The 26,511-nt window shown below is 39.0% G+C and overlaps 1 protein-coding gene across 2 annotated transcripts in view; it reads left to right on the top strand.

Moving 5' to 3' along the window:
- Positions 1–15,629: 15,629 nt before the first annotated feature.
- Positions 15,630–26,511, top strand: part of Cyp2j5 (cytochrome P450, family 2, subfamily j, polypeptide 5) — a 36,740-nt gene continuing 25,858 nt past the window's right edge. The window contains exons 1-4 of one of the 2 annotated variants that reach the window (XM_006502720.3): positions 15,630–16,000; positions 16,527–16,689; positions 20,171–20,320; positions 21,049–21,209. In XM_006502720.3, the coding sequence (XP_006502783.1) occupies positions 15,791–16,000; positions 16,527–16,689; positions 20,171–20,320; positions 21,049–21,209 (684 nt within the window). In that variant the 5' untranslated portion in view covers positions 15,630–15,790. The remainder of the gene's footprint in view (positions 16,001–16,526; positions 16,690–20,170; positions 20,321–21,048; positions 21,210–26,511) is intronic. The other variant, NM_010007.4, reaches the window with a different exon arrangement.

Below are 26,511 nucleotides of genomic sequence, written 5' to 3'. Positions count from 1 at the left end.
CCTTCCTGTCTTCCATATGACTTCCCCTGTCTAACTCTGAGTCCTGGAGCATCAGTTTAAAGGATTGTGCACTCTCATTTCAATTCCATTCACTAGAGACTTCAACTCTTGATATGGATACAGGTCCCCTGTAAAACTTTTATTCCAGTGTCTCCAAACATTTTCTTTGTCTCATGATACCCTACGTTCAGGAGTGCCTCTTCCAAACATATCTCCTTACACCCTAAGGCCCTAGCCTCTTGGTGTAAACAGTATCACCTCACCTCTTTCTTTCAACCTGACTAAGCCTTTCCTCCTAGTTCATCTCTATTACTCTCTGCTACCCATCAACCTGCAAAGCTCTCTCTACCAGGGAACTAACAGCTCCCACGCTTTACTAAGATGCAAAGAGGGTGACAAAAAACAAGAATGGAGCACCCATGACAAGAAAGGCCAGACCAGGTATCAATCCAAAGAATCATATATAGCTGACACACAAAACAAAGACCTCAAAATGCTTATTATGAATACAGTAAAGAATCTTTGAAAAGATATGATTAGATCACTTAATGAAGTCTGTGAAAACCCAACAGTTATATGAAACAAGGGAAACAATTTAAGAAACAAAAGTGGAATTTACCAAATAGAATCGATAAAACACACACACACACACACACACACACACACACAGACACACACACACACACACACAATGGATATCTGTAGCATGTAATTATTAAAAAAAGAATCCACACTATTTCTGGCTAGGCACCAGGTTTGAAAATGGAAGAGGGAACACAGGAGAAATGAATGCCCTGGTCTTTAGACTGTGAGAGGCAGGAGCAATATAGCAGGCAATGTGTAGACCAGAACTGTTAGATATGATAGCAGAATCCACCACCAAAAGGTTTCTAACATAGAATAGTCATGAGTTTAGGATGATAGATTCCATGTCCAGAGGTTGTGTTATCTGTTGATTCTAAACTAAGGTTGTCTATTGTTTATTGTTATTGAGCCAGCAGTCTCGTTCCATTCTCAGTCCAGCACATAGCCTGAGAGCACATGTTTTCCCTAGCCATTGCCTCTACCACCAGCACTGGCTCTGCCTCTCCAGAGCTCCAAAATCACTCTCTTAGTCCTCTTGGCTAGCTGCTGCCAAACTGCACGCCAAAATTGCTGCTTCTAGCAGAGGGCACACTCTAGTCAACCTATGCTCCCCTGCGGTTACCTTTCCTCTGGAGCTCAGTTGAGTTGCTCAGTTGAGTCACTCAGTTGAGTCATGCAAAATGGAAAACAATAGACAACCTCCAAACTTTGTCTCTATAACTCCTTCCATGGGTGTTTTGTTCCCAATTCTAAGAAGGGGCAAAGTGTCCACACTTTGGTCTTCGTTCTTCTTGAGTTTCATGTGTTTAACAAAGTTTTCAGGCCCAGGAACCTCTGTAAATACCTTGGTTGTTTATTATTTTGTGCCTTCAGCCTTGAAAGGAGAGGAAAGATGAGGTAAACTGGAGTGATCAGTAAGAGTGTCAGTGTTAGACAATTATTTCTTAAAGACTTTGCAACTGAGTAAAATTCTGACTCAAAGTTTAAAGTATAAATATGTCAGCTCTGACTTTTAGGTATTTTTATAACTAGTTAAAACCAAGTCAAGCTTGAGAGTTTACATGTGAGAGGCTTTTCTCTAGTTCCTTCATTGGGGACCCTGTTCTCAGTCCAATGGATGGTTGTGAGTATCCACTTCTGTATTTGTCAGGCACTGGCAAAGCCTCTCAGGAGACAGCTATATCAGGCTCCAGGCCTGGGTTTGGTGATTATATATGGGATGGATCCCCAGGTGGGGCAATCTCCAGATGGTTATTTCTTGAGTCTCTGCTCCACATATTTTAACTCCTTCCATGGGTATTTTGTTCACCCTTCTAAGAAGGATTGAAGTACCCACACTTTCGTCTTCCTTCTTCTTGAGTTTCATGTGGTTTGTGAATTGTATCTTGTGTATTCCAAGCTTCTGGGCTAATATCCACTTATCAGTGAGAGCATATCATGTGTGTTCTTTGTCATTGGGTTATCTCAGTCAGGATCATATCCTTCAGATTCATCCATTTGCCTAAGAATTTCATAAATTCACTGTTTTTAAACTGGTTCGTTCTTATTTTTGGTACATTTTTTTTTTACCAAATATTAAATACTTCCAGATTACCCCTGTTTGGTTTTGTAAGCAGGGTATGAGATAAGCCAAACCTAAGGTTTGGTCTGTTGCTATGTATTATAATGCTACGTTCTATAGCTGAATGTCTAGGCCTATGAATTCATTCTCACATTTATAAACTTTTGTTGTGAAATCATTGTTCCTTGATTGAAAACTATTGGTTAAATAAAATTGGCTACAGCCAATTACTGGAGGGGTTAAAAGCTGGTGGGTTTTTAATTACCTGGATGGAGGTAGAGAAGAGTAAAAAGTGATGAAAGGAACCTGGAAAATGGGATAACACTTGAAATGTAAATAAAGGAAACATCCACAGCAGCCTTAAGCACATACACACATTGTATTCTCTCTTCCCTTTTCTCACTCCAACTCTTTGCCCTAAGAAAATAGATGTGAGTTGGCTTTCTTCTGTTGTTGCTATTCATAATTGTGGCTCCTTATATTCCGTTTTTAAAGGAATACCACATAGAGATCCCTAGCCTTCCAGACAGTGGAGTTACGGAGCAAATCACAGGCATACCCATTGTAATTGTTTGCAGTTTTGCTTGTGAAACTATATAATGGGCTGAAATTTCCCATTTGTCAAGTATGGCCTTGATTATGTTAAAATATGTTCTCCCAACCCTCTAGTGTGCTGACTTAACTTTTGTCTGTAAACTTGTCATGGACCTGGACATATCTGGGAAGAAGAAATCAAAATTGAGGAATTGCCTGCATCATATTATCCTATGGGAATATCTGTGAGACATTTTATTGATTAGTGTTTAGTGTGATAGTGTTACTCCATTAAAGGTAATCCCAGATTGTATAGAAAAGAAATATCTGGAGTTGAAGGTCTGTAATTGTGAGCACATATTGTCAACTTATATCCTTGAGTAGAACAGCCACTGCTCTGAACCTTTGAGCCAATTGTCCAGTCCTATAACTGATATTTTTACTTTGTATTATAGGAAGAAATCTGAACAACCACTTTCAGAGCACCTTAACATGTATACACTAAAGGCATGTTCACTCCTAGTTTATCTTAAACATCTATAATTCCAAATGGGAAGAGAAGAGGTACAGAGCTCCCTGGACTTGGTGCTTAGAGGGAAATACATACACAGAGAGTGAAGCAGGGAAAATGAAAGCTTGTTAAGAAAAAAGGCAAATGTCAGGAACAAGATCCAGTTGACTAGAACAATAAGAATGAAGGTTAAATTAATTTATTGGCTTTGTTCTCGGCAGGAGAAAAAAATTCTGGTGGAGGAAAAATTGTCAAAGGCAGATGTGTTCTGGCCTCCCAGATTGCTGGATCTCTGATGAAAGCAGATCAACAAGGCCACTCTCAGCTTTTTTGCATGATGGAAACAGGAACTTTACAACTGTTTTAGCAACTGGTTACCTCAGTCTTGGTCTAGAGTACAACAATTAAGCATATTGTGTCTAGCTTAGTAGAGACTGAGACTATGGTTATTTTATTTGACTTTGACAATAACGGGGGTGGGGGGCACTAATATGCTTTTCTTTTTTTTTTAATTTTATTGGTTATTTATTTCATTTACATTTCCAATGCTATCCCAAAAGTCCCCCACACGCTCCCCCACCCACTCCCACTTTTTGGCCCTGGCGTTCCCCTGTACTGGTGCATATAAAGTTTGCACGACCAATGGGCCTCTCTTTCCACTGAAGGCTGACTAGGCCATCTTCTGATTCATATGCAGCAAAAGACACAAGCTCAGGGGGGTACTGGTTAGTTCATATTGTTGTTCCACCTATAAGATTGCAGATGCCTTTAGCTCCTTGGGTACTTTCTCTAGCTCCTTCATTGGGGGCCTAATGATCCATCCAATAGCTGACTGTGATCATCCACTTCTGTGTTTACTAGGCCCAAGAATAGACAGCTCTATCTGGGTACTTTCAGCAAAATCTTGCTAGTGTATGCAATGGTGTCAGCGTTTGGAAACTGATTATGGGATGGATCCCGGATATGGCAGTCTCTAGATGGTCCATCCTTTCGTCACAGCTCCAAACTTTGTTTCTGTAACTCCTTCCATGGGTGTTTTTTTCCCAATTCTAAGAAGGGGCAAAGTGTCCACACTTTAGTCTTCCTTCTTCTTGAGATTCATGCATTTAGCAAATTGTATCTTATATCTTGGGTATCCTAAGTTTCTGGGCTAACATCCACTTATCAGTGAGTACATATTGTGTGAGTTCCTTTGTGATTGGGTTATCTCACTCAGGATGATGCCCTCCAGGTCCATCCATTTGCCAAGGAATTTCATAAATTCATTCTTTTTAATAGCTGAGTAGTACTCCATTGTGTAAATGTACCACATTTTCTGTGTCAATTCCTCTGTTGAGGGGCATCTGTGTTCTTTCCAGCTTCTGGTTATTATAAATAAGGCTGCTATGAAGATAGTGGAACATGTGTCCTTCTTACCGGTTGGGACATCTTCTGGATATATGCCCAGGAGAGGTATTGCGGGATCCTCTGGTAGTACTATGTCCAATTTTCTGAGGAACCGCCAGACTGATTTCCAGAGTGGTTGTACAAGCTTGCATCCTTTCTTCCACTTGATGGTTTTAGCTCCCTTGTCGAAGATCAAGTGAACATAGGTGTGTGGGTTCATTTCTGGGTCTTCAATTCTATTCCATTGGTCTACTTGTCTGTCATTATACCACTACCATGCAGTTTTTATCACAATTGCTCTGTAGTAAAGTTTTAGGTCAGGCATGGTGATTCCACCAGAGGTTCTTTTATCCTTGAGAAGAGTTTTTGCTATCCTAGGTTTTTTGTTATTTCAGATGAATTTGCAGATTGCTCTTTCTAATTCGTTGAAGAAGTGAGTTGGAATTTTGATGGGGATTGCATTGAATCTGTAGATTGCTTTCGGCAAGATAGCCATTTTTACAATGTTGATCCTGCCAATCCATGAGCATGGGAGATCTTTCCATCTTCTGAGATCTTCTTTAATTTCTTTCTTCAGAGACTTGAAGTTCTTATCATACAGATCTTTCACTTCCTTGGTTAGAGTCACGCCAAGATATTTTATATTATTTGTGACTATTGAGAAGGGTGTTGTTTCCCTAATTTCTTTCTCAGCCTGTTTATTCTTTGTGTAAAGAAAGGCAAATGACTTGTTTGAGTTAATTTTATATCCATCTACTTCACCGAAGCTGTTTATCAGGTTTAGGCGTTCTCTGGTGGAATTTTTAGGGTCACTGATATATACTATCATATCATCTGCAAAGAGTGATATTTTGACTTTATCTTTTCCAATTTGTATGCCATTGATCTCCTTTGTTTTTGAATTGCTCTGGCTAGCACTTCAAGTACTATGTTGAAGAGGTAGGGAGAAAGTGGGCAGCCTTGTCTAGTCCCTGATTTTAGTGGGATTGCTTCCAGCTTCTCACCATTTACTTTGATGTTGGCTACTGGTTTGCTGTAGATAGCTTTTATCATATTTAGATATGGGCCTTGAATTCCTGATCTTTCCAAGACTTTTATCATGAATGGGTGTTGAATCTTGTCGAATGATTTTTGCGCATCTAACGAGATGATTATGTGGTTTTGTCTTTGAGTTTGTTTATATAATGGATTGTGTTGACTGATTTCCGTATATTAAACCATCCCTGCATCCCTGGAATAAAACCTACTTGGTCAGGATGGGTGATTGTTTTGATTTGTTCTTGGATTCTGTTATCGAGAATTTTATTGAGGATTTTCGCATCGATATTCATAAGGGAAATTGGTCTGAAGTTCTCTATCTTTGTTGGATCTTTCTGTGGTTTATTTATCATAGTAATTGTGGCTTCATACAATGAGTTGGGTAGAGTGTCAGGGCACTCTGGTGGAGTCAGCTTGTGAGGTAGAAATGCCAAAAAGCTGCTCATGAGAAATGAATTTCTAGGACTCTCCTCCTGGATGTCTGGTGAAAGCCAACTCTCCAGTTTGGATCGGTTTGTCAGGCGAAAAGCCTGGAAGCTGTTTCAGGAGGATAAGAGTTCCATGGAAATTTTCCTCCCAGAGTTAATGCATTTTTTCCCTAACCCATAATATTCAAATTTCCACCACATTAGTCTAGTGTATAGATTCACGTGCACTCTATTAAGCATTACCTTATAGTAAATGCCTTTTAAGATTGTATTCTAACATAGCTAAATCCTTTTCCCAGTGTTCTTAGATTCCAGATAGCAGCAAGGAGTTTAACCTATTCAGTACTAATTAAGCTCTACCATAAAACAATAAAGCACCTGCCATTTACTCAGCTGTCTGTAGAAAGACTAAAAGTCTCACTGAGATAGAAATCTTTTACTACAGGCTACATTCCATGTCAAGTATAAGTTGCTATACTACCCTGATAAGGGGGAACTCTCCAGACAGGATAAGTTTTACTAGACCTAAGAATTTAGAGCTCTGTGATAACACATTACTCTTAAGGCCTGTCAAGAGTTAACAACCCCCTGATGCTTTTAACCTTAAAGTGTGAAATTCTTTCCTGACATTAGGCTGATCCTAGGCAGGACTTGTTGTCCCTAATGTAAACATTTAATTAGTCCCTGCAAATTCCTTTCTGCTGTAACTGGTGAATTTCAGTGTATCTTGTCTTTTGTGATTTGTATCTTCTGATAATTCGTTGTAATATAAGTCTGAAGCTGAACCAGAACATTACATTCAGATCCAACACCATTCTCGCGTGTTTGGCTGTCTGTCACACCCTACTCTTTTGCCCATCTGCTTAAGTAATCCCGTTCCTCGAAGACCAGGGACCCAGAGGGTCTGTGGCAGTAGAGTACCTTCTACTTCTATTTTGTGGAATAGTTTCTGAACAACTGGGTTTAGATCTTCTTTGAAGGTCTGATAGAACTCTGCACTAAACCTATCTGGTCCTGGGCTTTTTTTTTTTTTTTTTTTTTTTTTTTGGCTGGGAGACTATTAATGACTGCTTCTCTTTCTTTAGGGGATATGGGACTGTTTAGATCATTAACTTGATCCTGATTTAACTTTGGTACATGGTATCTGTCTAGAAATTTGTCCATTTCGTCCAGGTTTTCCAGTTTTGTTGAGTATAGCTTTTTGTAGAAGGATCTGATGGTGTTTTGGATTTCTTCAGGATCTGTTGTTATGTCTCCCTTTTCATTTCTGATTTTGTTAATTAGGATGCTGTCCCTGTGCCCTCTAGTGATTCTAGCTAAGGGTTTATCTATTTTGTTGATTTTCTCAAAGAACCAACTCCCCATTTGGTTAATTCTTTGAATAGTTCTTCTTGTTTCCACTTGGTTGATTTTGCCCTTCAGTTTGATTATTTCCTGCCCTCTACTCCTCTTGGGTGAATTTTCTTATTTTTTTTCAAGAGCATTTAGATGTGTTGTCAATGTGATAGTGTGTGCTCTCTCTAGTGTCTTTTTGGAGGCACTCAGAGCTATGAGTTTCCCTCTTATAAATGCTTTCATGGTGTCTCATAGGTTTGGGTATGTTGTGGGTTCATTTTTATTAAACTCTATAAAGTCTTTAATTTCTTTCTTTATTCCTTCCCTGACCAATGTATCATTGAGAAGATTGCTGTTCAGTTTCCACGTGAATGTTGGCTTTGCATTATTTATGTTCTTATTAAAGATCAGCCTTAGTCCATGGTGGTCTGATAGGATGCATGGGACAATTTCAATATTTTTGTATATGTTGAGGCCTGTTTTGTGAACAATTATACTGTCAGTTTTGGAGAAGGTCCCCTGAGGTGCTGAGAAGAACGTGTATCCTTTTGTTTTAAGATAAAATTCTGTAGATATCTGTTAGATCCATTTGTTTCATTACTTCTGTTAGTTTCACTGTGTCCTTGTTTAGTTTCTGTTTCCACGATCTGTCCATTGATGAAAGTGGTGTGTTGAAGTCTCCCACTATTATTGTGTGAGGTGCAATGTGTGCTTTGAGCTTTACTAAAGTGTCTTTAATGAATGTGGCTGCCCTTGTATTTGGAGCATAGATATTCAGAATTGAGAGTTTCTCTTGGAACTTGATGAGTATGAAGTGTCCCTCAATGTCTTTTTTGATAACTATGGGTTGGAAGTCGATATTACTCGATATTAGAATGGCTACTCCAGCTTGTTTCTTCAGACCATTTGCTTGGAAAATTGTTTTCCAGCCTTTCACTCTGAGGTAGTGTCTGTCTTTTTCCCTGAGATGGGTTTCCTGTAAGTAGCAGAATGTTGGGTCCTGTTTGTGTAGCCAGTCTGTTAGTCTATGTCTTTATATTGGGGAATTGAGTCCATTGATATTAAGAGATATTAAAGAAAAGTAATTGTTGCTTCCTTTTATTTTTGTTGTTAGAGTTGGCATTTTGTTCTTGTGGCTGCCTTCTTTTTGGTTTGTTGAGGGATCACTTTCTTGCTTTTTCTAGGGCATGATTTCCATCCTTGTATTTGTTTTTTTTTCCTGTTATTATCCTTTGAAGGGCTGGATTTTGGAAAGATAATGTGTGAATTTGGTTTTGTCGTGGAATACTTTGGTTTCTCCATATATGGTAATTCAGAGTTTAGCCGGGTATAGTAGCCTGGGCTGGAATTTGTGTTCTCTTAGTGTCTGTATAACATCTGTCCAGGCTTTTCTTGCTTTCATAGTCTCTGGTGAAAAGTCTGATGTAATTCTGATAGGCTTACCTTTATATGTTACTTGACCTTTTTCCCTTACTTCTTTTAATATTCTATCTTTATTTAGTGCATTTGTTGTTCTGATTATTATGTGTCGGGAGGAATTTCTTTTCTGGTCCAGTCTATTTGGAGTTCTGTAGGCTTCTTGTATGTTCATGGGCATCTCTTTCTTTAGGTTTGGGAAGTTTTCTTCAATAATTTTGTTGAAGATGTTTGCTGGTCCTTTGAGTTGAAAATCTTCATTCTCATCCACTCCTATTGTCTGTAGGTTTGGTCTTCTCATTGTGTCCTGAATTTCCTGGATGTTTTGAGTTAGGATCTTTTTGCATTTTCCATTTTCTTTGATTGTTGTGCTGATGTTCTCTATGGAATCTTCTGCACCTGAGATTCTCTCTTCCATCTCTTGTATTTTGTTGCTGATGCTCGCATCTATGGTTCCAGATTTCTTTCCTAAGGTTTCTATCTCCAGCATTGCCTCACTTTGGGTTTTTTTTTTATTGTTTCTACTTCCCCTTTTAGGTCTAGTATGGTTTTGTTCATTTCCATCACCTGTTTGGATGTGTTTTCTTGTTTTTCTTTAAGGACTTCTACCTGTTTGTTTGTGTTTTCCTGTTTTTCTTTAAGGACTTGTAACTCTTTAGCAGTGTTCTCCTGTATTTCTTTAAGTGAGTTATTAAAGTCCTTCTTGATATCCTCTATGATCATCATGATATATGCTTTTAAATCTGGGTCTAGCTTTTCAGTTGTGTTGGGGTGCCCAGGACTAGGTGGGATGGGAGTGCTGCGTTCTGATGATGGTGAGTGGTCTTGACTTCTGTTAGTAGGATTCTTACGTTTGCTTTTCGCCATCTGGTATTCTCTGGAGCTAGTTGTTATAGTCATCTCTGGTTAGAGCTTGTTCCTCAGGTGATTATGTTAGCCTCTATCAGCAGACCTGGGAGACTAGCTCTATCCTTAGTTTCAGTGGTCAGAGTACTCTCTGCAGGCAATCTCTCCTCTTGCAGGGAAGGTGCCCAGATATCTGGTGTTCGAACCTGCCTCCTGGCAGAAGTTGTGTTCCACTCACCAGAGGTCTTAGGATCCCATGGGGAATCCTGTATGGTTTCTTGCGGGTGTCTGGAGACTCCGAGTGCAAGGCACCCCAGTGCTGGAGTGGACTGGAAGGGACTTGTGCCTTTGCTCAGGCTGGGTTATCTGCTTCCCTAGTTAATGCAGTCTCAGGTCCCGTGCGATTGGATTGGAGCAGATGCTGTGTTCCACTCACCAGAAGTCTTAGGATCCTGTGGGGGATCCTGTTGGGTCCTTGAGGGTGTCCGGAGACTCCTCGGGCCTTATGTTCTGTTTTTATACCTCCCTTTTCATTTCTGATTTTGTTAATTAGGATGCTGTCCCTGTGTCCTCTAGTTAGTCTGGCTAAGAGTTTATCTATCTTGTTGATTTTCCCAAAGAACCAGTTCTTGGTTTGGTTGATTCTTTGTTTTGTTCTTTTTGTTTCCACTTGGTTGATTGCAACCCTGAGTTTGATTATTTCCTGCCCTCTTCTCCTCTTTGGTGAATTTGCTTCCTTCTGTTCTAGAGCTTTTATGTGTGCTGTCAAGCTGCTAGTGTATGTTCCCTCCAGCTTCTTTTTGGAGGCACTCAGAGCTATGAGCTTTCCTCTTAGGACTGCTTTTAGTTTTCTACTTAGGACTGCATAAGTTTGGGCATGTTGTAGCTTCATTTTCATTAAACTCTAAAATGTCTTTAATGTCTTTCTTTATTTCTTCCTTGACCAAGTTATCATTGAGTAGAGTGTTTGTTGTTCAGCTTCCAAGTTTATGTGGGATTTCTATTATTTATGTAGGTATTTAGGATCAGCCTTAGTCTCTGGTGATCTGATAGGGTACATGAGATTATTTCAATATTTTTCTATCTACTGAGGCCTATTTGGTGAATGATTATATGGTCAGTTTTGGAGAAGGCACCATGAGGTGTTGAGAAAAAGGTATACCCTTTTGTTTTAGGATGAAATGTTCTATAGATATTTGTTAAATCTATTTGTTTCATAACTTCTGTTAGTTTCACTATGTCTCTGTTTAGTTTTTGTTTCCAGGATCTGTCCATTGATGAGAGTGGGGTGTTGAAGTCTCCCACTATTATTGTGTGAGGTGCCATGTGTTTTTTGCGTTTTAGCAAAGTCTCCTTAATGAATGTGGATGCCCTTGCATTTAGAGCATAGATGTTCAGAATTGAGAGTTCATCTAGGTAAATTTTACCTTTGATGATAAGAAGTGTCCCTCCTTATCTTTTTTGAGAACTTTAGGTTGAAAGTCGATTTTATTCGATATTAGGATAGCTACTCTAGCTTGTTTCTTGGGACCATTTGATTGGAAAATTGTTTTCCAGCATTTACTCTAAGGTAGTGTCTGTTTTTGTCACTGAGGTGGGTTTCATGTGTGCAGCAAAAAGTTGGGTCTTGTTTACATAACCAGTCTGTTAGTCTTTTGTCTTTTTATTGGGGGAATTGTGTCCATTGATATTAAGAGATATTAAGGAAAAGTCATTGTTGCTTTCTCTTATTTTTGTTGTTAGAGTTGGAATTCTGTTAATGTGGCTATCTTCTTTAGGTTTGTTGGATTACTTTCTTGCTTTTTCTTGATTTTAGTTTCCCTCTTTGTATTTGAGTTTTCCCTTTATTATCCTTTGATGGGCTGGATTTGTGGAAAGATATTTTGTAAATTTTGTTTTGTCATGGAAAACCTTGTTTTCTCCACCTATGGTAATTGACAGTTTTGTTGAGTATAGTAGCCTGGGCTGGCATTTGTGTTCTCTTAGGGTCTGTATGACATCTGCCCAGGATCTTCTAGCTTTCATAGTCTCTGGGAAGAAGTCTGGTGTAATTCTGATAGGTCTGCATTTATATGTTACTTGACCTTTTTCTCTTACTGCTTTTAATATTATTTCTTGTTTTGTGTATTTGGTGTTTTGATTATTATGTGTCAGGAGGAATTTCTTTTCTGGTCCAGTCTATTTGGAGTTCTGTAGGCTTCTTGTATGTTCATGGGCATCTCTTCCTTTAATTTGGGAAAGTTTTCTTCTATAATTTTGTTGAAGATATTTACTGGCCCTTTAAGTTGGAAATCTTCCTTCTTGTCTATACCAATTATCCTTAGGTTTGGTCTTCTCATTGTGTCCTGGATTCCTGGATGTTTTGATTTAGGATCTTTTTGTGTTTTGCATTTTGTTTGATTGTTGTGTCAATGATTTCTATGGTATCTTCTGCATCTGAGATTCTCTTTTCGGTCTCTTGTATTCTGTTGGTTATGCTGGCATCTATGGTTCCTGACTTCTTTCCTAGGTTTTCTATTTCCAGAGTGGTTTTCCTTTGTGGTTTATTTATTATTTCTACTTCCATTTTTAGATCCTGGATGGTTTTATTCAATTCTTTCACCTGATTGGATGTGTTCTCCTGTATTTCTTTAAGGGAGTTATTATTTCCTTCTTATAGTTCTCCATAATCATCATAAGAAGTGACTTTAGATCCATATCTTGCTTTCTGGTGTGATGGTGTATCCAGGACTTGCTATGATGGTTGAGTTCAGTTCTGATTATGCCAAGTGACCTTGATTTCTGTTGCTTCTGTTCTTATGCTTTCCTCCTGCCATCTGATTATCTCAAGTGCTTGCTGCCCTCAATATATCTGATTGGAGCCTGTCCTTCCTGTAGTCCCAGTTGATTCAGAACTCCTCCAAGTCCAGCTTTCTCTCTGATCCAGTGATTCCAGGACCCTGTGAACCTGAGATTCTGGGTGTGTCAGAGTTCTTGGCAGTCAAGCTTCCTCTGAGACCCTGAGATACTGGTGTGACCAAGATCCTGGGATCCTAAGATCCTGGGCATGTTACAGAGCCTGGATGTGGTATCTCCTCTGGGGACTGTTGGGCTATCTGTTGTGCTCCAAACCAAGGTATACCAGTATCAACCAGAAGGAACTTGAGGTGTTGGTTGGGTGAGTTTCCTGTGTTCTGCTGGCACAGACCCATCACTATTGTTTTGGAACAGATGTGTCCCACTCACCAGTGATTCTAAGATCCTGGGCTTGTTAGGGTGCCTGGGAAGTGGAGAGTCCTCTGGGGACCGTGGGACTGCCCACTGAGTTCGGGCCTAAGGTCAAAATATTTTCTTAAAGTCTTTGAGAATCTCATGTAAGGTGTTTTCATCAAATTTATCCCTTTCCAACCTCCTCTCAGATCCCCATTTCCTTTTCATTCCTACTCATTTTTGTCCTCATATTTTATTATTTTTTTTAAAAAAATATCAAGTCCAATTTGTACTAGTAATGTAAACCTGGATATGAAGCCACACACTTCAGTATCATTAAGCTAAAACCTGCCATACTCTTAAAGAAAACCATCTCTTTCTCTCTACCAGCAGCTGTCAGTTGACAAAAACTCCTTAGCTACATGTGGGATATGATGTCCACCTTCTTTCTGTATGCAGAAATTTGACTGGCTTGGGTTTGTGAAGGTTTTGCACATTTCTTCATAATACCTGTAAGTTTGTAGTACAGCTGTACAGAGAAGATTGCTTTGTTGTAGTCATCCACTGCATCTGGCTCTTACACTTTCCTACAATGGTCCCTGGGACTAAGGACTCTGCATTCTTGTTGTCTTTGTATTCTCTCTTTATGTCTCCTCCATTTAAATCTCCATCCTTATCCCAGTCCCTGGCATCCATGGACTCTGAATAGTTTTGTGACCTCTGTGGCTGTGTCTAACGATTCAATGCTAGCATCAACAAATGAGAAAATGTTACATTTGTCTTTCTGTTCTTGTGTTACATCAGTCAGAATATTTTTCAGCTCCATCAACGTACTTGATTATTTAATAGTTTGTTTTTATGAACAACTGAATAACATGTCATCATATAAATATACTCATTTTCATTATCCATTCATCAGTTGGTGGGCATATATGCTGTTTTCTGTGCCTATAATGACTAGAACATCAATGAACACAAATGTGTAAGTATCTCTGTAGTAAGATTCAGAGTCATTTGAATATGTGCCCAAATAGAAACTATTTCTAGCAGACCTATTTCTAGCTTTTTGTGGAACCTCCATACTGAATCATGTAATGGCTTCACCAGTTTTATTTTTGCCCACATCAAATAAGTGTTTCCCACCCTATATTTGTTCAAACATTATTTCTTCATCTTCTTCTCCTCCTTTTCTTCCTTCTTCTCTAGTCTTTCTTTCTTTTTCTCTTTCTTTCTCTCTTTCTCTCTTTCTTTCTTTCTTTCTTTCTTTCTTTCTTTCTTTCTTTCCTTCTTTCTTCCTTCCTTTCTTTCTTTTTCTTTTTTCTTTTAGCCAACCTGATTGAAATTAGATTAAATCTCAACGGGGAATTTCTCAGGGCAGGGAATGCATCTCAATGGCAATGTAATTGTCTAGCATGCTCAAGGCCCTGGGTTCAAGCTTTGAAAGGTGTAAAATAGTAAGGGAGAGAGGGAATGAAAGAAAAAGTAAGTAATTAGAAACAAGACATTCAATTAAAACACATCTGAGAACCTAAAAATATTCAGTGCTAGGAGCTTAGTAAGATCCTGTGTTATCTTTAAAATACTTCCATAAACAGCCATATTTGTCAGTGTCAGTGCTGGGTGACACATAATAATGTTTAACCGGTGTTCCCTCAATGTGAGCCAATGCTATCAAGTTCATCTCCTGCTTATGCTACTTTGTACTATAAACCTGACAAAACCCAATGTCATGTAGGTCATAGGTCCTAGGCATGAATTGACTGCTGTACTTTAGCTGTATTAATTTGGCACCAAACTGCCTTGTAAAAATCTATATTTATACCCACAAAGGAAAGGTACTCTCAGTTAATGAGTAACAGTGGATACAGGCACTTTTAACTGCTCAAGTTCCTGAGAGTATAGGTCATTTGGGTGCTAAAATCTAAATGGGATCTTTATACTATTCCATCTAAAGCTAAGAGACTATTATTAAATGGACAGAAAATCTTAATAGAGTTGGAAGACTGCATGAGAATTTCAAAATGCTATGTTCTGAACATGTATTGTCCATAGTAATTATAAACTCATAGTATCTGTGTTTGCCTGGTGCACTGGGACTGCATAGGACTATACCTAACAATGCCCAGTCATGGATAGGAGAAGGGCTGAAGGGGCCTTATCTCTCCCTAATTAAATATTGCCTACTGATGGATGCTGGGAAATGAGAACATCATTACCTTCAGATGTGAGCTCATTGGTGGTCCCACTATGTTCTGTTGAATATTTACATACTTCTGTTCCCACAGGAAACTCTGATTAAACTCAGTGGGTAACAAACAAAATGGTACGCCATGAACATAGAAAAAGAAAAGAAAAACAAAACAAAATGAAAAACCCCCAAAACATAAAAAGAAAAGAGAATGTTGATGGGGTCAGAGAGAAAGAGAAGAGTGGCAGAGTGAGAGTAAGTCATAATGTAAAATTTATATATGAAGAACTGCCAAAGGAAATAATTTACTTAGTAAAAGACCATCCCCTGAATAACTTATACCAACTTCATGATCCTAAAATGTACAGAGCGTATGTAAAGAGATGAGTGCCCTGAAAAAATCAGCAGAAATGTCTGTTTACCAGGCAGGTTATGGTCACTGGGTAAAATGCTGACTGGAAAACAGCAGGTCAAAGACTGGGGTCTGAGTATGAAAATCATAAACCTAGGAATCTCCCTGTCATCCAAAACAGTTCTTTATAAGTAAGCAATTTCCCTCAGTGTGGTCTATTCCCACCCGATATTGACGATTTCTAGAAATAAATAACCAGGCTGCTTCACCCAACAGTGGGTAATCCAAGCCACAGCAGGGCTTGTACTTGGAAGATCATCAAGGGGCAGGAAGGGGTGAGAATGTCCACTGTAACCCTGTCATAGAGAGCCTACTGTTCCCCATTTTCTTTTCTACAGAGGAGTGTGCAAGGATCCCAAATATGATTATGTTTTTGAGCTCCCTGGTGACCACCTTCTGGGAAGCACTCCATCTCAAGACTCTGGTACTGGCTGTTGTCACTTTCCTGTTCCTGATTAACATCCTCAGAAGCCGTCACCCCAAAAACTACCCACCAGGGCCATGGCGTCTGCCCTTTGTGGGCAACTTCTTTCAAATAGACACTAAGCAAACCCACTTGGTGCTTCAGCAGGTAAGATGGGGCTGAGAGTGTCTTGTCTGTATCATGACACTAATCCAAAATTGCAGGGTTGGTAATATTCCCAACAGCCCAGACAGGAGGACAGGGCTACAGGACTCTAAAGCTTGTTCTGTGCATCTGCTAAACTCACTACAACTTCTGTCTCCTCCAGTCAATAGACTCCATTATTTTTCCTTTTAAAATGTTGGCACCATGAAAGTAGTACCTGTTTTGTAAACCTGTTCCACTGCTCTGGAGTAGTAGAGTTTTTGTTTGTTTATCTAATCTTGTATATTTTATTTGGTCTATTGTTTCTTAAAGAACTTAGGTCAAAAGGACTCACTTTAAGTTTACATCTTTTTCTATGTTTATTTACTTACTTGAATGGGGGATGTGAGCTCTCCACAGAATAATTTTCATGTTCTCACAAAAACATATAGAACTTCACTATAAGTCCACTAACACACATGCCTGACATTATTATATTAGATCCTCAGACATTCACACACTTAACTCTGACTATTGAAATATTTTACAGTTTGTGAAGAAATATGGGAATGTATTTAGTCTGGAGTTGGGCCAATCACCAGTGGTGGTTGTATCAGGACTGCCTTTAATCAAAGAAATGTTTACCCACCTGGACCAAAATTTTGTGAATCGCTTTATGACACCGGTTAGAGAACGAATCACAGGTAAAAATGGTAAGTTTCTGTCGTGGATAGCCTTGGGGCTAATTATATTTGATGGTAATTCTATTCTCCTGTGAGTGGTTTCGAACAAAGAATGAGTCAGCACTCAGGTGATTTCCTGTAAACCTGCTTCCCACCTTAATTTGTAAAATAAAGGGGAGCTGATGATTGGGCAGATAAAAGGGAAAGTGGAGCAGAAGGTGGGGGAGAGAAGAAGGAGAAAATGGAAGAGGGAGAGGATACAGAGGAAGAGGAAGAGGAAGAGGAAGAGGAAGAAGAAGAAGAAGAAGAAGAAGAAGAAGAAGAAGAAGAAGAAGAAGAAGAAGAAGAAGAAGAAGAAGAAGAAGAAGAAGAAGAAGAAAGGCAGAGCAGAAGCACATGGCCTGGAGAAACTGCAAGTTCTAAGGGATCTCATAGAAGGAGAAGATGGTAGTGTAGCCATAGATCTGTCCAATCTAGGCACACAGCATGGATTTATATTAATTGTATTGTGTTTTCATTGCCCTGGCATAATTAGGTTGGAGAGATTTACTGCAACAAGTTTCTTGACCACAGTAATGTTCACTTTATATTTTTTATGGTGTATTACACTTACCTTGTCATCCACAACTGTATAAGAATTGGTAAGAAATTCCATTGTGAAACGTTATCATTTTAAAGGAAGCTGCCTGCATTTCCCGATGGAGAGCCATGTGTTGTTGGCTTCTATGAGGAATTGTAACTAGAAAGGTAATAAACAGGACCACAGAGTGCTGTCTGAAATGCCTTAAATTTGTAAAGTAAAATAGTTGTGTTTAAGGTGTTTTAGTTTAAAGTAGAGCTAGAGAGTCAGTATCAACAGTTTTGTTGTAAGGGTTTACAATGTTGTAAGGGTTTACAATGCTCAAAAATTAAGGTAGATGAAAGAAGAGGTTTTCAACCTCATGTTCAAGATTTCCAGTATTTCAAGATATGGTAAGGAGTGGGTGAGGGAACACCTTCTTAGAGGCAAAGGGGAGGGGAATTGGGTAGGGGGTTCATGGAGGAGAGACAGGGAAAGGGTATAACATTTGAAATGTAAACAAAATGATTAAGAAAAAAAGAAAGTAAACTAGCAAGTTTATATAACCTCTTTCAAGACTATTGTATACTTTTGCCTGCAATAGATGTCTCCTCATAAGCTAGTATTTCCATTTCTTGACGTCTTTTCTAAGTTGTATATATACTTATACTTATATAGATAATTACATGCATGCAAAGTAAGGCATGTGAGAGAACATGTGCATGTATTTTTCATTCTGAGTTTGGTCATCATCTTTAATTACATTTTCCAAAAGCATCAATTTTCCTGACAATCTCATTTTACTTTGCAACTAAAGAATATTCTAGTTTGTATATTTATTGCCTTCTCATCTCCATTAATCTGTTGACACTCCTCTGGGCTGCTTTGCTATCACAAGTACAATAACAATAAACATGGAAATTAATATATATCTATGGTAGGTAGGTATGGTGGTTTGAATGAGAATAGATTGCCTAGGCTCATATATTTGAATTCTTGGACTTCAGTTGGTTGAAAAGTTTGGGAAGGATTAAGAGATATTGCCTTGTTGGAGGAGTGGTGATCACTGGGGACTGGCATTGAGGGCTCTAAAGATATCTCTCTCTGCCTCAGGCTTATGTCTCAAGGTGTCAACTCTTAACCACTGCTCTAGCACTATGCCTGCTTGCCTAATGTCATGTTCCCTGCCATTATAGTCATAGACTCTAACACTCTAAAGATATGAGCTCTTAGTTCAATTCTTTTTTTATATATAAGTTTCTTTACTCTAACTGATTTATCACACCAATAAAGAAAGAATTAATACAGTAGTTATATGGTATTCTATGGGTATATTTCCAGGATTAAAATATATAGGCTATAAAGTAAACCACATTAGCTATTTGGTTTTGTACTTTCAAATCTGTCATTTTTTTCTTCAGTTTTGTGGTGGATACAGGCGTAAAATGTAATTGATAGAGAAAGCGGAAACCATACAAAATGGTCAATTGCTTTAGAATAGCCAGTCTAACTGGAAGAAGTCCATTGAGATATATAAAATTGGCACAGGGCAAATGCTTGCATATAATATAGCTGAATGATGCTTTTATTTCTGAGTTCATTAGAAAAGAAGGTTATTATTTAATTTTTAAATGTATTACAATTTGGTATAAAGAAAAACAAAGAAAATGTATAAATATTGACCAATAGTACCATTGAAAAGGAGAGGAAAGACGGGTAAAAGTTACTGAGGGGCCATGTAGGGTAAGCTTGAAAGGTCTTTCTGTATCTGATGCTAGAAATGGCCTTTTACTTGGATATCAGATGCCACACCGACATTGAAGAATATTGTAAAGCATTCTAGAATTAAAACAAACAAATATATACAGAGAGAGAGAGAGAGAGAGAGAGAGAGAGAGAGAGAGAGAGAGAGAGAGAGAAGAAGGAGGAGGAGGAGAAGGAGGAGGAGGAAGAGGAGGAGGAGGAGGAGGAGGAGGGGGAGGAGGAGGAGGAGGAGGAGGAGGAGGAGGAGGAGGAGGAGGAGGTACAGATCCGCCTTCAAAGGATTGTCTGAGGAGACACCTACATCTTCTCCCTTCTCTTTCTCTGTTCCTTTGTTTCAAATATTCATCTTTCTTGCCTTGTGAAACCATTTATATAAAATTTAAAGTTTTCCTTATGAAGACTTTCTCCTGTAAAGCAAGAGTATATACAGTATATACTCTAGTGTACTCTTGGTGTTTAGTGTAACATAAATCCATAAGTCATTACTTAGAATTATGTGACTTTTGACAAAGTGTGGTCTTGGCATCAGGATCCCCTGAGTTTTGTATACTTATTTGGCAACTAGCTGTTCTAGTTTGATTTCTATTGGTTTGAAAAACACCATGATCAAAAGTATTTGAAAAAAGAAAGGAACATTTTCTGAATATGCATTTGAGTTATAGCTCATTATTGAGATGAGTCAGTGTAGGAACTGAAGCAGATGCTGAAGTGGAAACCATGGAAGAACAGTGCTTACTGCCTAGCACACTGGCTCTTGTTCAGATAGTCTTCTTATACATCTAAGGCCCACGTACCCAGGAGTGGCAGCACCCATGTTGGCCTGGAGGCTAGAACCTCATACATTTATTATCATTCAGTAAAGTTTTTTCACAGACATGAATAAAGGCCAATCTGTTTCACACATTTTTTCCTATTGTAGTTCCCTTTCCATGGGTAACAATAAAATCTAACCAGGACGTCCATCAAAAATATTGGACCTCGGTGGTGCTGACAGCCTCATGGAGTTTCTGTTTTAAATGACATAGAGAAACTTTACTGAAGTTCTTGATGCTCTAAGATGTCAGTAATATTAACCATTATGTCCATTGTTAGGGATTTTTGCATACATCAGTTCTCATGTCTCTAGTATTTGCTGCATGTTTATATAATAGAATCATACTATTGTTATATTGAATTTTCATTTTGTAGGATTAGTCGTATCTAATGGCCAGACATGGAAGGAGCAAAGGAGGCTTGCCCTGATGGCACTGAGGAACTTTGGATTAGGAAAGAAGAGCTTGGAGGAGCGCATTCAGGAGGAGACCCATCACCTGGTGGAAGCCATAAGAGAGGAGGGAGGTAGGCATTTCAAAGGGCATGTCTAGGATGACATGAAGAGATTTTTTATTAGTTCCTAACTATTTTTCTGTTGTTCTGAGATAATACTTGACAAAATGAAATTAGTAAATGAAAAGTTTATGTTGAATAAAACTTTAAGTACCCTTAAAGTCCATTTTGGCAGGGAAGTTCTGGAGGTAGGAGCACAAAGTAGTGGGTCCCACTAAATATAGAATCAGTGCTCATAGAGAGTATTGATGTTAGTTCTCTTTCTCATTTTGATTTAATCTATGACCCTATGAGAAGTCACTGCCTGCATGTGAGTGATTTTTCCCTGCTTCAGATAAACTTTTCTGGAATAGCCCTCACAGATGCAGGAGTATGTTTCTATTGGTGATTCTAAGTCCAGACATGTTGCCAATAAAGTGAGCTATTATGGTATTTGTTCCAGGCTTTGCACTCGACTAGGATCAAATGGTGAACATCTTACCACAACTATGTCCTGTAGTGCTGCAGCTAAGCCATAAAAGAGATCAATAAACACATAGAATTTAACATCTGCCCATCTATCTGGCTTCTTAGACACTAGCAAAATCCTTGATAAATTCAGCCCCATGTAGGATTCTGTGGACACAGCTTCTTATATGCTTCTTTGTTATGTATGTTATAGATCACATAGAGTCAAATCTCTATAGAAAATAGAAACAAATAATTATGAAGAACACATTTTCTCCTTTCTCCACCTCCAGGTCAACCTTTTAATCCTCATTTGAAGCTCATCAATGCCGTTTCCAATATCATTTGCTCTGTCACCTTTGGGGAGCGCTTTGATTATGAGGACTGCCAGTTTCAGGAGCTGCTGCAGTTACTAGATGAGACCATGCATTTGATGGGTTCATCAGCAGGCCAAGTAAGTAGAAAGACCACTTCTCCTGACTTGGCTGAGGATCTGGAGAGCATTATTGGTCATAGAGTCTTCATTTATGTTTGCGTTTTTAAAATCTAAGATATATTTTTTAAAGTTTTACTGTTTTTTTTGTTGTTGTTGTTAATTTCACAACATACAACCCAATCCCAGTTATTTCCTCCTTCCCCTCATAACTGCCTTCCACCCTTGTAACCTCCACCACAATGGAGAAAAAAAAACAACAACAAACTCTTGTTGTAGCAGCTATAGTTGAATCATAGTGTGCCCAATGGTATACCCTTTTGCCCATACATCTTTACTTGTAAATTTTCCTTGTTTTGGTATGAAGCCTCTGGCTACTGAAACTCTGTCAATACTGAAACCTCAACTTCAACTCCTGTCAGATCCCCACTGTTGTCCTATGTCATGGAGAATCTATAGATCTGGATCTGTAGGAATGGCTCTTTCATGCACTTCAATAGTTTATCTATGGGGTAGAGGTTGGGGAGGGCTAATTCAAATCACTGGATCTGGGCCTGAGATATATCTGAGGTGGTCATCTCACCAGCTCTTCTGTTTTCATGCCCTCAGGATTGATGGACTCCCACCCAATGAGGGCAAGCTGTACCCTGATGCTCAGTTGAGGTGCAGTGCCTGCTCTCCTGAGTTCTGCAGCTGATAAGGGTCATGGCCAGTCTCCTACTCTCATAACCCTAGGGCCAACTCTCCTTCCTGCCATAAGTGATGAGGATCAAGAGAAGGGAGAAGGTAGCTTGTGGGCACCACAACACAGTAGACAAGAGACAGGGCAAGCTCTCCCATGCTTATGACCTCAACGCCAACTCACCAGCCACCCCCCTATATCAAGAGCCAGCTCTACTATGTGCATAGGCAAGGAACAGGACCTACTTTTCTGAGTGTTGCTTTCAGTGGGGAACATGGCCAGTTCTCTCACTCATGACTATGGGCAGTGTTCTTGTCTGCCATAGATGACAAGGGAGAAGGGAAGTGAGGAGGGCGTCTCTTTTTTGTCTATTCCATCACACAGCAGAAACGAGGCAGGGCCAGCTTTTCCTGCCTGCAGTATCTGACAAAGGGCAAGGATGGTGGAAAGCATCTCTCTCTTGTCCACACTGTCCTCATGGTAAACAAAATGTGAGACCACCTCTCCCATAGCCTTATGCTTGGGCCCAGCTCATCCGCCACCAGGGTCACCTCTACTGTGCTGCCCAGTCAAGGTACAGGGCCCACTACGTAAAGTGCTGTAGATGGTAAGGGATAGGGACAACTCCCCTATTCTCATTACCTCAGGACCCTGTCTCCCACCACACATAATTTTTAAATGTAAATTCAATACAAATTCTTGAAAATATTCAATTGACATTAGGATTCTCAATAATAGGGAATATTATATCAATGTTTCTCTTTTTTGCTACTTTTAAAATATTTGTTTTTAATTTGCATTCTTTCCTATCACCTTTATGCCTACAAGGCATCAGTGTCACTTGGTTCAGTGTGCATACCACACCCTACCTGCTAAGAAGCGCTCAAAGGTCAATAAGATATGTATATTCTAAAATAAGTTAACTTTTTAAAAAAGATATTCATTAATTGAAATATATGTGTCCAAGGATGAGCACATTTTATTCATATTAATATTTAAATGACATACAAAGCAAATGCAAATGTGCCTTTTATACTTAAAACTATCACAGCTGTCATTATTTAACATAGTTGATTCCTTTTGATCCACTACTTGTTATAATCAGGTTTATATTTGTCTGCTACTAATTGATAATGAGGACTTTTCAGTCATACCTCATACTTGTATTAAAATAAGATTATCTTACCAAGTCAACATGACTGTGGTGCAAATTAACCTGGAATGCTGTATAAAGATGGAAGTATTATTACTTGACATGCATAGCCCAAAATAATCAGGGTTGAAATGATTTTGCTAGTAATCAAGAGAATAGACATCAACACTGTGATTTTAGCAGGAAAGAGTTCCCAGGCTTCTTTCACAGTGTTCCTCAAGCTTTATCTCACAGAGTTCTGTATTTCAGAACTGCAGGACCTTTAAATTTAGTGTCCAGAGTTGATCCCAGAGAAGCTTAGTCAGAATCCCGAGAGTTGAAGACTGAGCATAAACTTTCATAAATATATTACTGCATTAAACTATCACCCCATGATGCTAGAGGTAGAAAAAGTATCTATGTCAAAGTGTTTCTTGAACATGCTCAAATATTTGAGTATGATCAAAATAATTGGGATGTTGGGCCATCTATTGGCGTGTCTATTTTCTCATGTTAGTCTATAAAGTAGGAGTACATATTATCTAAATACCTTCCAGCTCTAAAGTCTTGTAAAAGCAGAAAATTTGAAGTCCATAAAGAAATGCAGACCAAGAAAATTATCAAGGTTGGAAAATTAAGTAAAAAGATACAGAGCAAAGAAGAAAATTGAGATTTGAAAGGTGTCGCAGTGGTAGTGGTGGTAATGGTGTGTGTGTGTGTGTGTGTGTGTGTGTGTGTGTGTGTGTTAGCATTTAAAAAGCCAGGTAAAATTTGAGACACCCTGGAAAGGTCATGAAGGAACACAGATGCCGTCTCTCTCTCTCTCTCTCTCTCTCTCTCTCTCTCTCTCTCTCTCTCATACACACACACACACACACACACACACACACACACACACCCCTAAACCTGTGAACATATACCTTAAGACATGCACACACATACATTTATGTTTATAAACACATAGACACAAATATGTACACAAATATGTATGCAAAGCACACACATGCCCATTTAGAAATACACATATACTCATACATGAACACACATGTATTTTTTTTACTTAAATTGACAAAATAAAATTATCACAAGAAGCTGAAAAAAATCATAGAAAGATTTAAATTGGTTCCAGATCCTTATAATTCTTTGCCTCAGGATTCATGGGAGCCATCTTGGTTCCAGGACTCTGCAGAAAGTTGTCTGCACAGGTGAGAGTGTGGACCACAGAAGCTAACAGCTTCTGGGACAGGCAAGAGCCACAGAGCTGCTGAGGCAGCGCCGTTTTTGGGCTCCAGACATCCGGCCACCTTCCCAGGCAAAGCACAGGTGTCCGCCCAGCAACCAGGGCTTTTGAATCAGGATCAGTGGTAGCCACCTTGGTTCCCGGACTCCTCAGAAAGTAGCCTGCACAGGTGAGAGTGTGGACTACAGAAGCTGACAGCTTCTGGGACAGGCCAAAGCAACACAGCTTCTGGGAAAGGTCCTGTTTTGGCCCTTCATCTTCGGACAGGAGGAGATCCAAACGCCAGATAACTGTGCACCTTCCCTGTAAGAGGTGAGCTTGCCTGAAGAGACTGCTCTGACCACTGAAACACAGAGGAGAGAGCTAGTCTCCCAGGTCTGCTGATAGAGGGTAACAGAATCACCAGAGGAACAATCTCTAAACAGAGACAACTATAACAACTAACTCCAGAGATTACCAGATGGCAAAAGTAACGTAAGAATCTTACAAACAGAAACCAAGACCACTCACCATCATCAGAACCCAGCACTCCCACTTCGCCCAGTCCAGGGCACCCCAACACACCCAAAAAGCTAGACCTGGATTTAAAAGCATATCTCATGATGAACATAGAGGACATCAAGAACGACTTTAAAAACTCACTTAAAGAAATACAGGAGAACACTGCTAAAGAGTTACAAGTCCTTAAAGAAAAACAGGAAAACACAAACAAACAGGTAGAAGTCCTTAAAGAAAAACAGGAAAACACATCCAAACAGATGATGGAAATGAACAAAACCATACTAGACCTAAAAGGGGAAATAGACACAATAAAGAACACCCAAAGTAAGGCAATGCTGGAGATAGAAACCTTAGGAAAGAAATCTGAAACCATAGATGTGAGCATCAGCAACAGAATACAAGAGATGGAAGAGAGAATCTCAGGTGCAGAAGATTTCATAGAGAACATCAGCACAACAATCAAAGAAAATGGAAAATGCAAAAAGATCTTAACTCGAGACATCCAGGAAATCCAGGACACAATGAGAAGACCAAACCTACGCATAATAGGAGTGGATGAGAATGAAGATTTTCAACTCAAAGGATGAGCAAATATCTTCAACAAAATTATGGAAGAAAACTTCCCAAATCTAAAGAAAGAGATGCCCATGAACATACAAGAAGCCTACAGAACTCCAAATAGACTAGACCAGAAAAGAAATTCCTCCAAACAAATAATAATCAGAACAACAAATGCACTAAATAAAGATAGAATACAAAAAGCAGTAAGGGAAAAAGGTCAAGTAACATATAAACGCAAACCTATCAGAATTACACCAGAATTTTCACCAGAGACTATGAAAGCCAGAAGAGCCTGGACAGATGTTATACAGACACTAACAGAACACAAATTCCAACCCAGGCTACTATACCCAGCCAAACTCTGAATTACCATAGATGGAGAAACCAAAGTATTCCACCACAAAACCAAATTCACTCATTATCTTTCCACAAATCCAGCCCTTCAAAGGATAATAACAGAAAAACCAGTACAAGGACAGGAACCACACCCTAGAAAAAGCAAGAAGGTAATCCCTCAACAAACCTAAAAGAAGACAGACACAAGAACAGAATGCCAACTCTAACAACAAAAATAAAAGGAAGCAACAATTACTTTTCTTTAATATCTCTTAATATCAATGGACTCAATTCCCCAATATAAAGACATAGACCAACAGACTGGCTATACAAACAGGACCCAACATTCTGCTGCTTACAGGAAACCCATCTCAGGGAAAAAGACAGGCACTATCTCAGAGTGAAAGGCTGGAAAACAATTTTCCAAGCAAACGGTCTGAAAAAATTTGGAGTAGCCATTCTAATATTGAATCAAATCGACTTCCAACCCAAAGTTATCCAAAAAGACAAGGAGGGACACTTCATACTCATCAAGTTCCAAGACTCCAAATACAAGGGCAGCCACATTCATTAAAGACACTTTAGTAAAGCTCAAAGCACACATTGCACCTCACACAATAATAATGGGAGACTTCAACACAACACTTTCATCAATTGACAGAATGTGGAAACAGAAACTAAACAGGGACACAGTGAAACTAACAGAAGTTAAGAAAAAATGGACTTAACAGATATCTACAGAACATTTTATCCTAAACCAAAAGGATATGCCTTCTTCTCAGCACCTCATGAGACCTTCTCCAAAATTGACAGTATAATTGTTCACAAAACAGGCCTCAACAGATACAAAAATATTGAAATTGTCTGATGC

This window comes from Mus musculus, chromosome 4 (assembly GCF_000001635.26).
Source record: "Mus musculus strain C57BL/6J chromosome 4, GRCm38.p6 C57BL/6J".
In the NCBI taxonomy this organism is placed as follows: Eukaryota; Metazoa; Chordata; class Mammalia; order Rodentia; family Muridae; genus Mus; species Mus musculus.
This window is presented reverse-complemented; position numbering and strand designations above follow the sequence as displayed.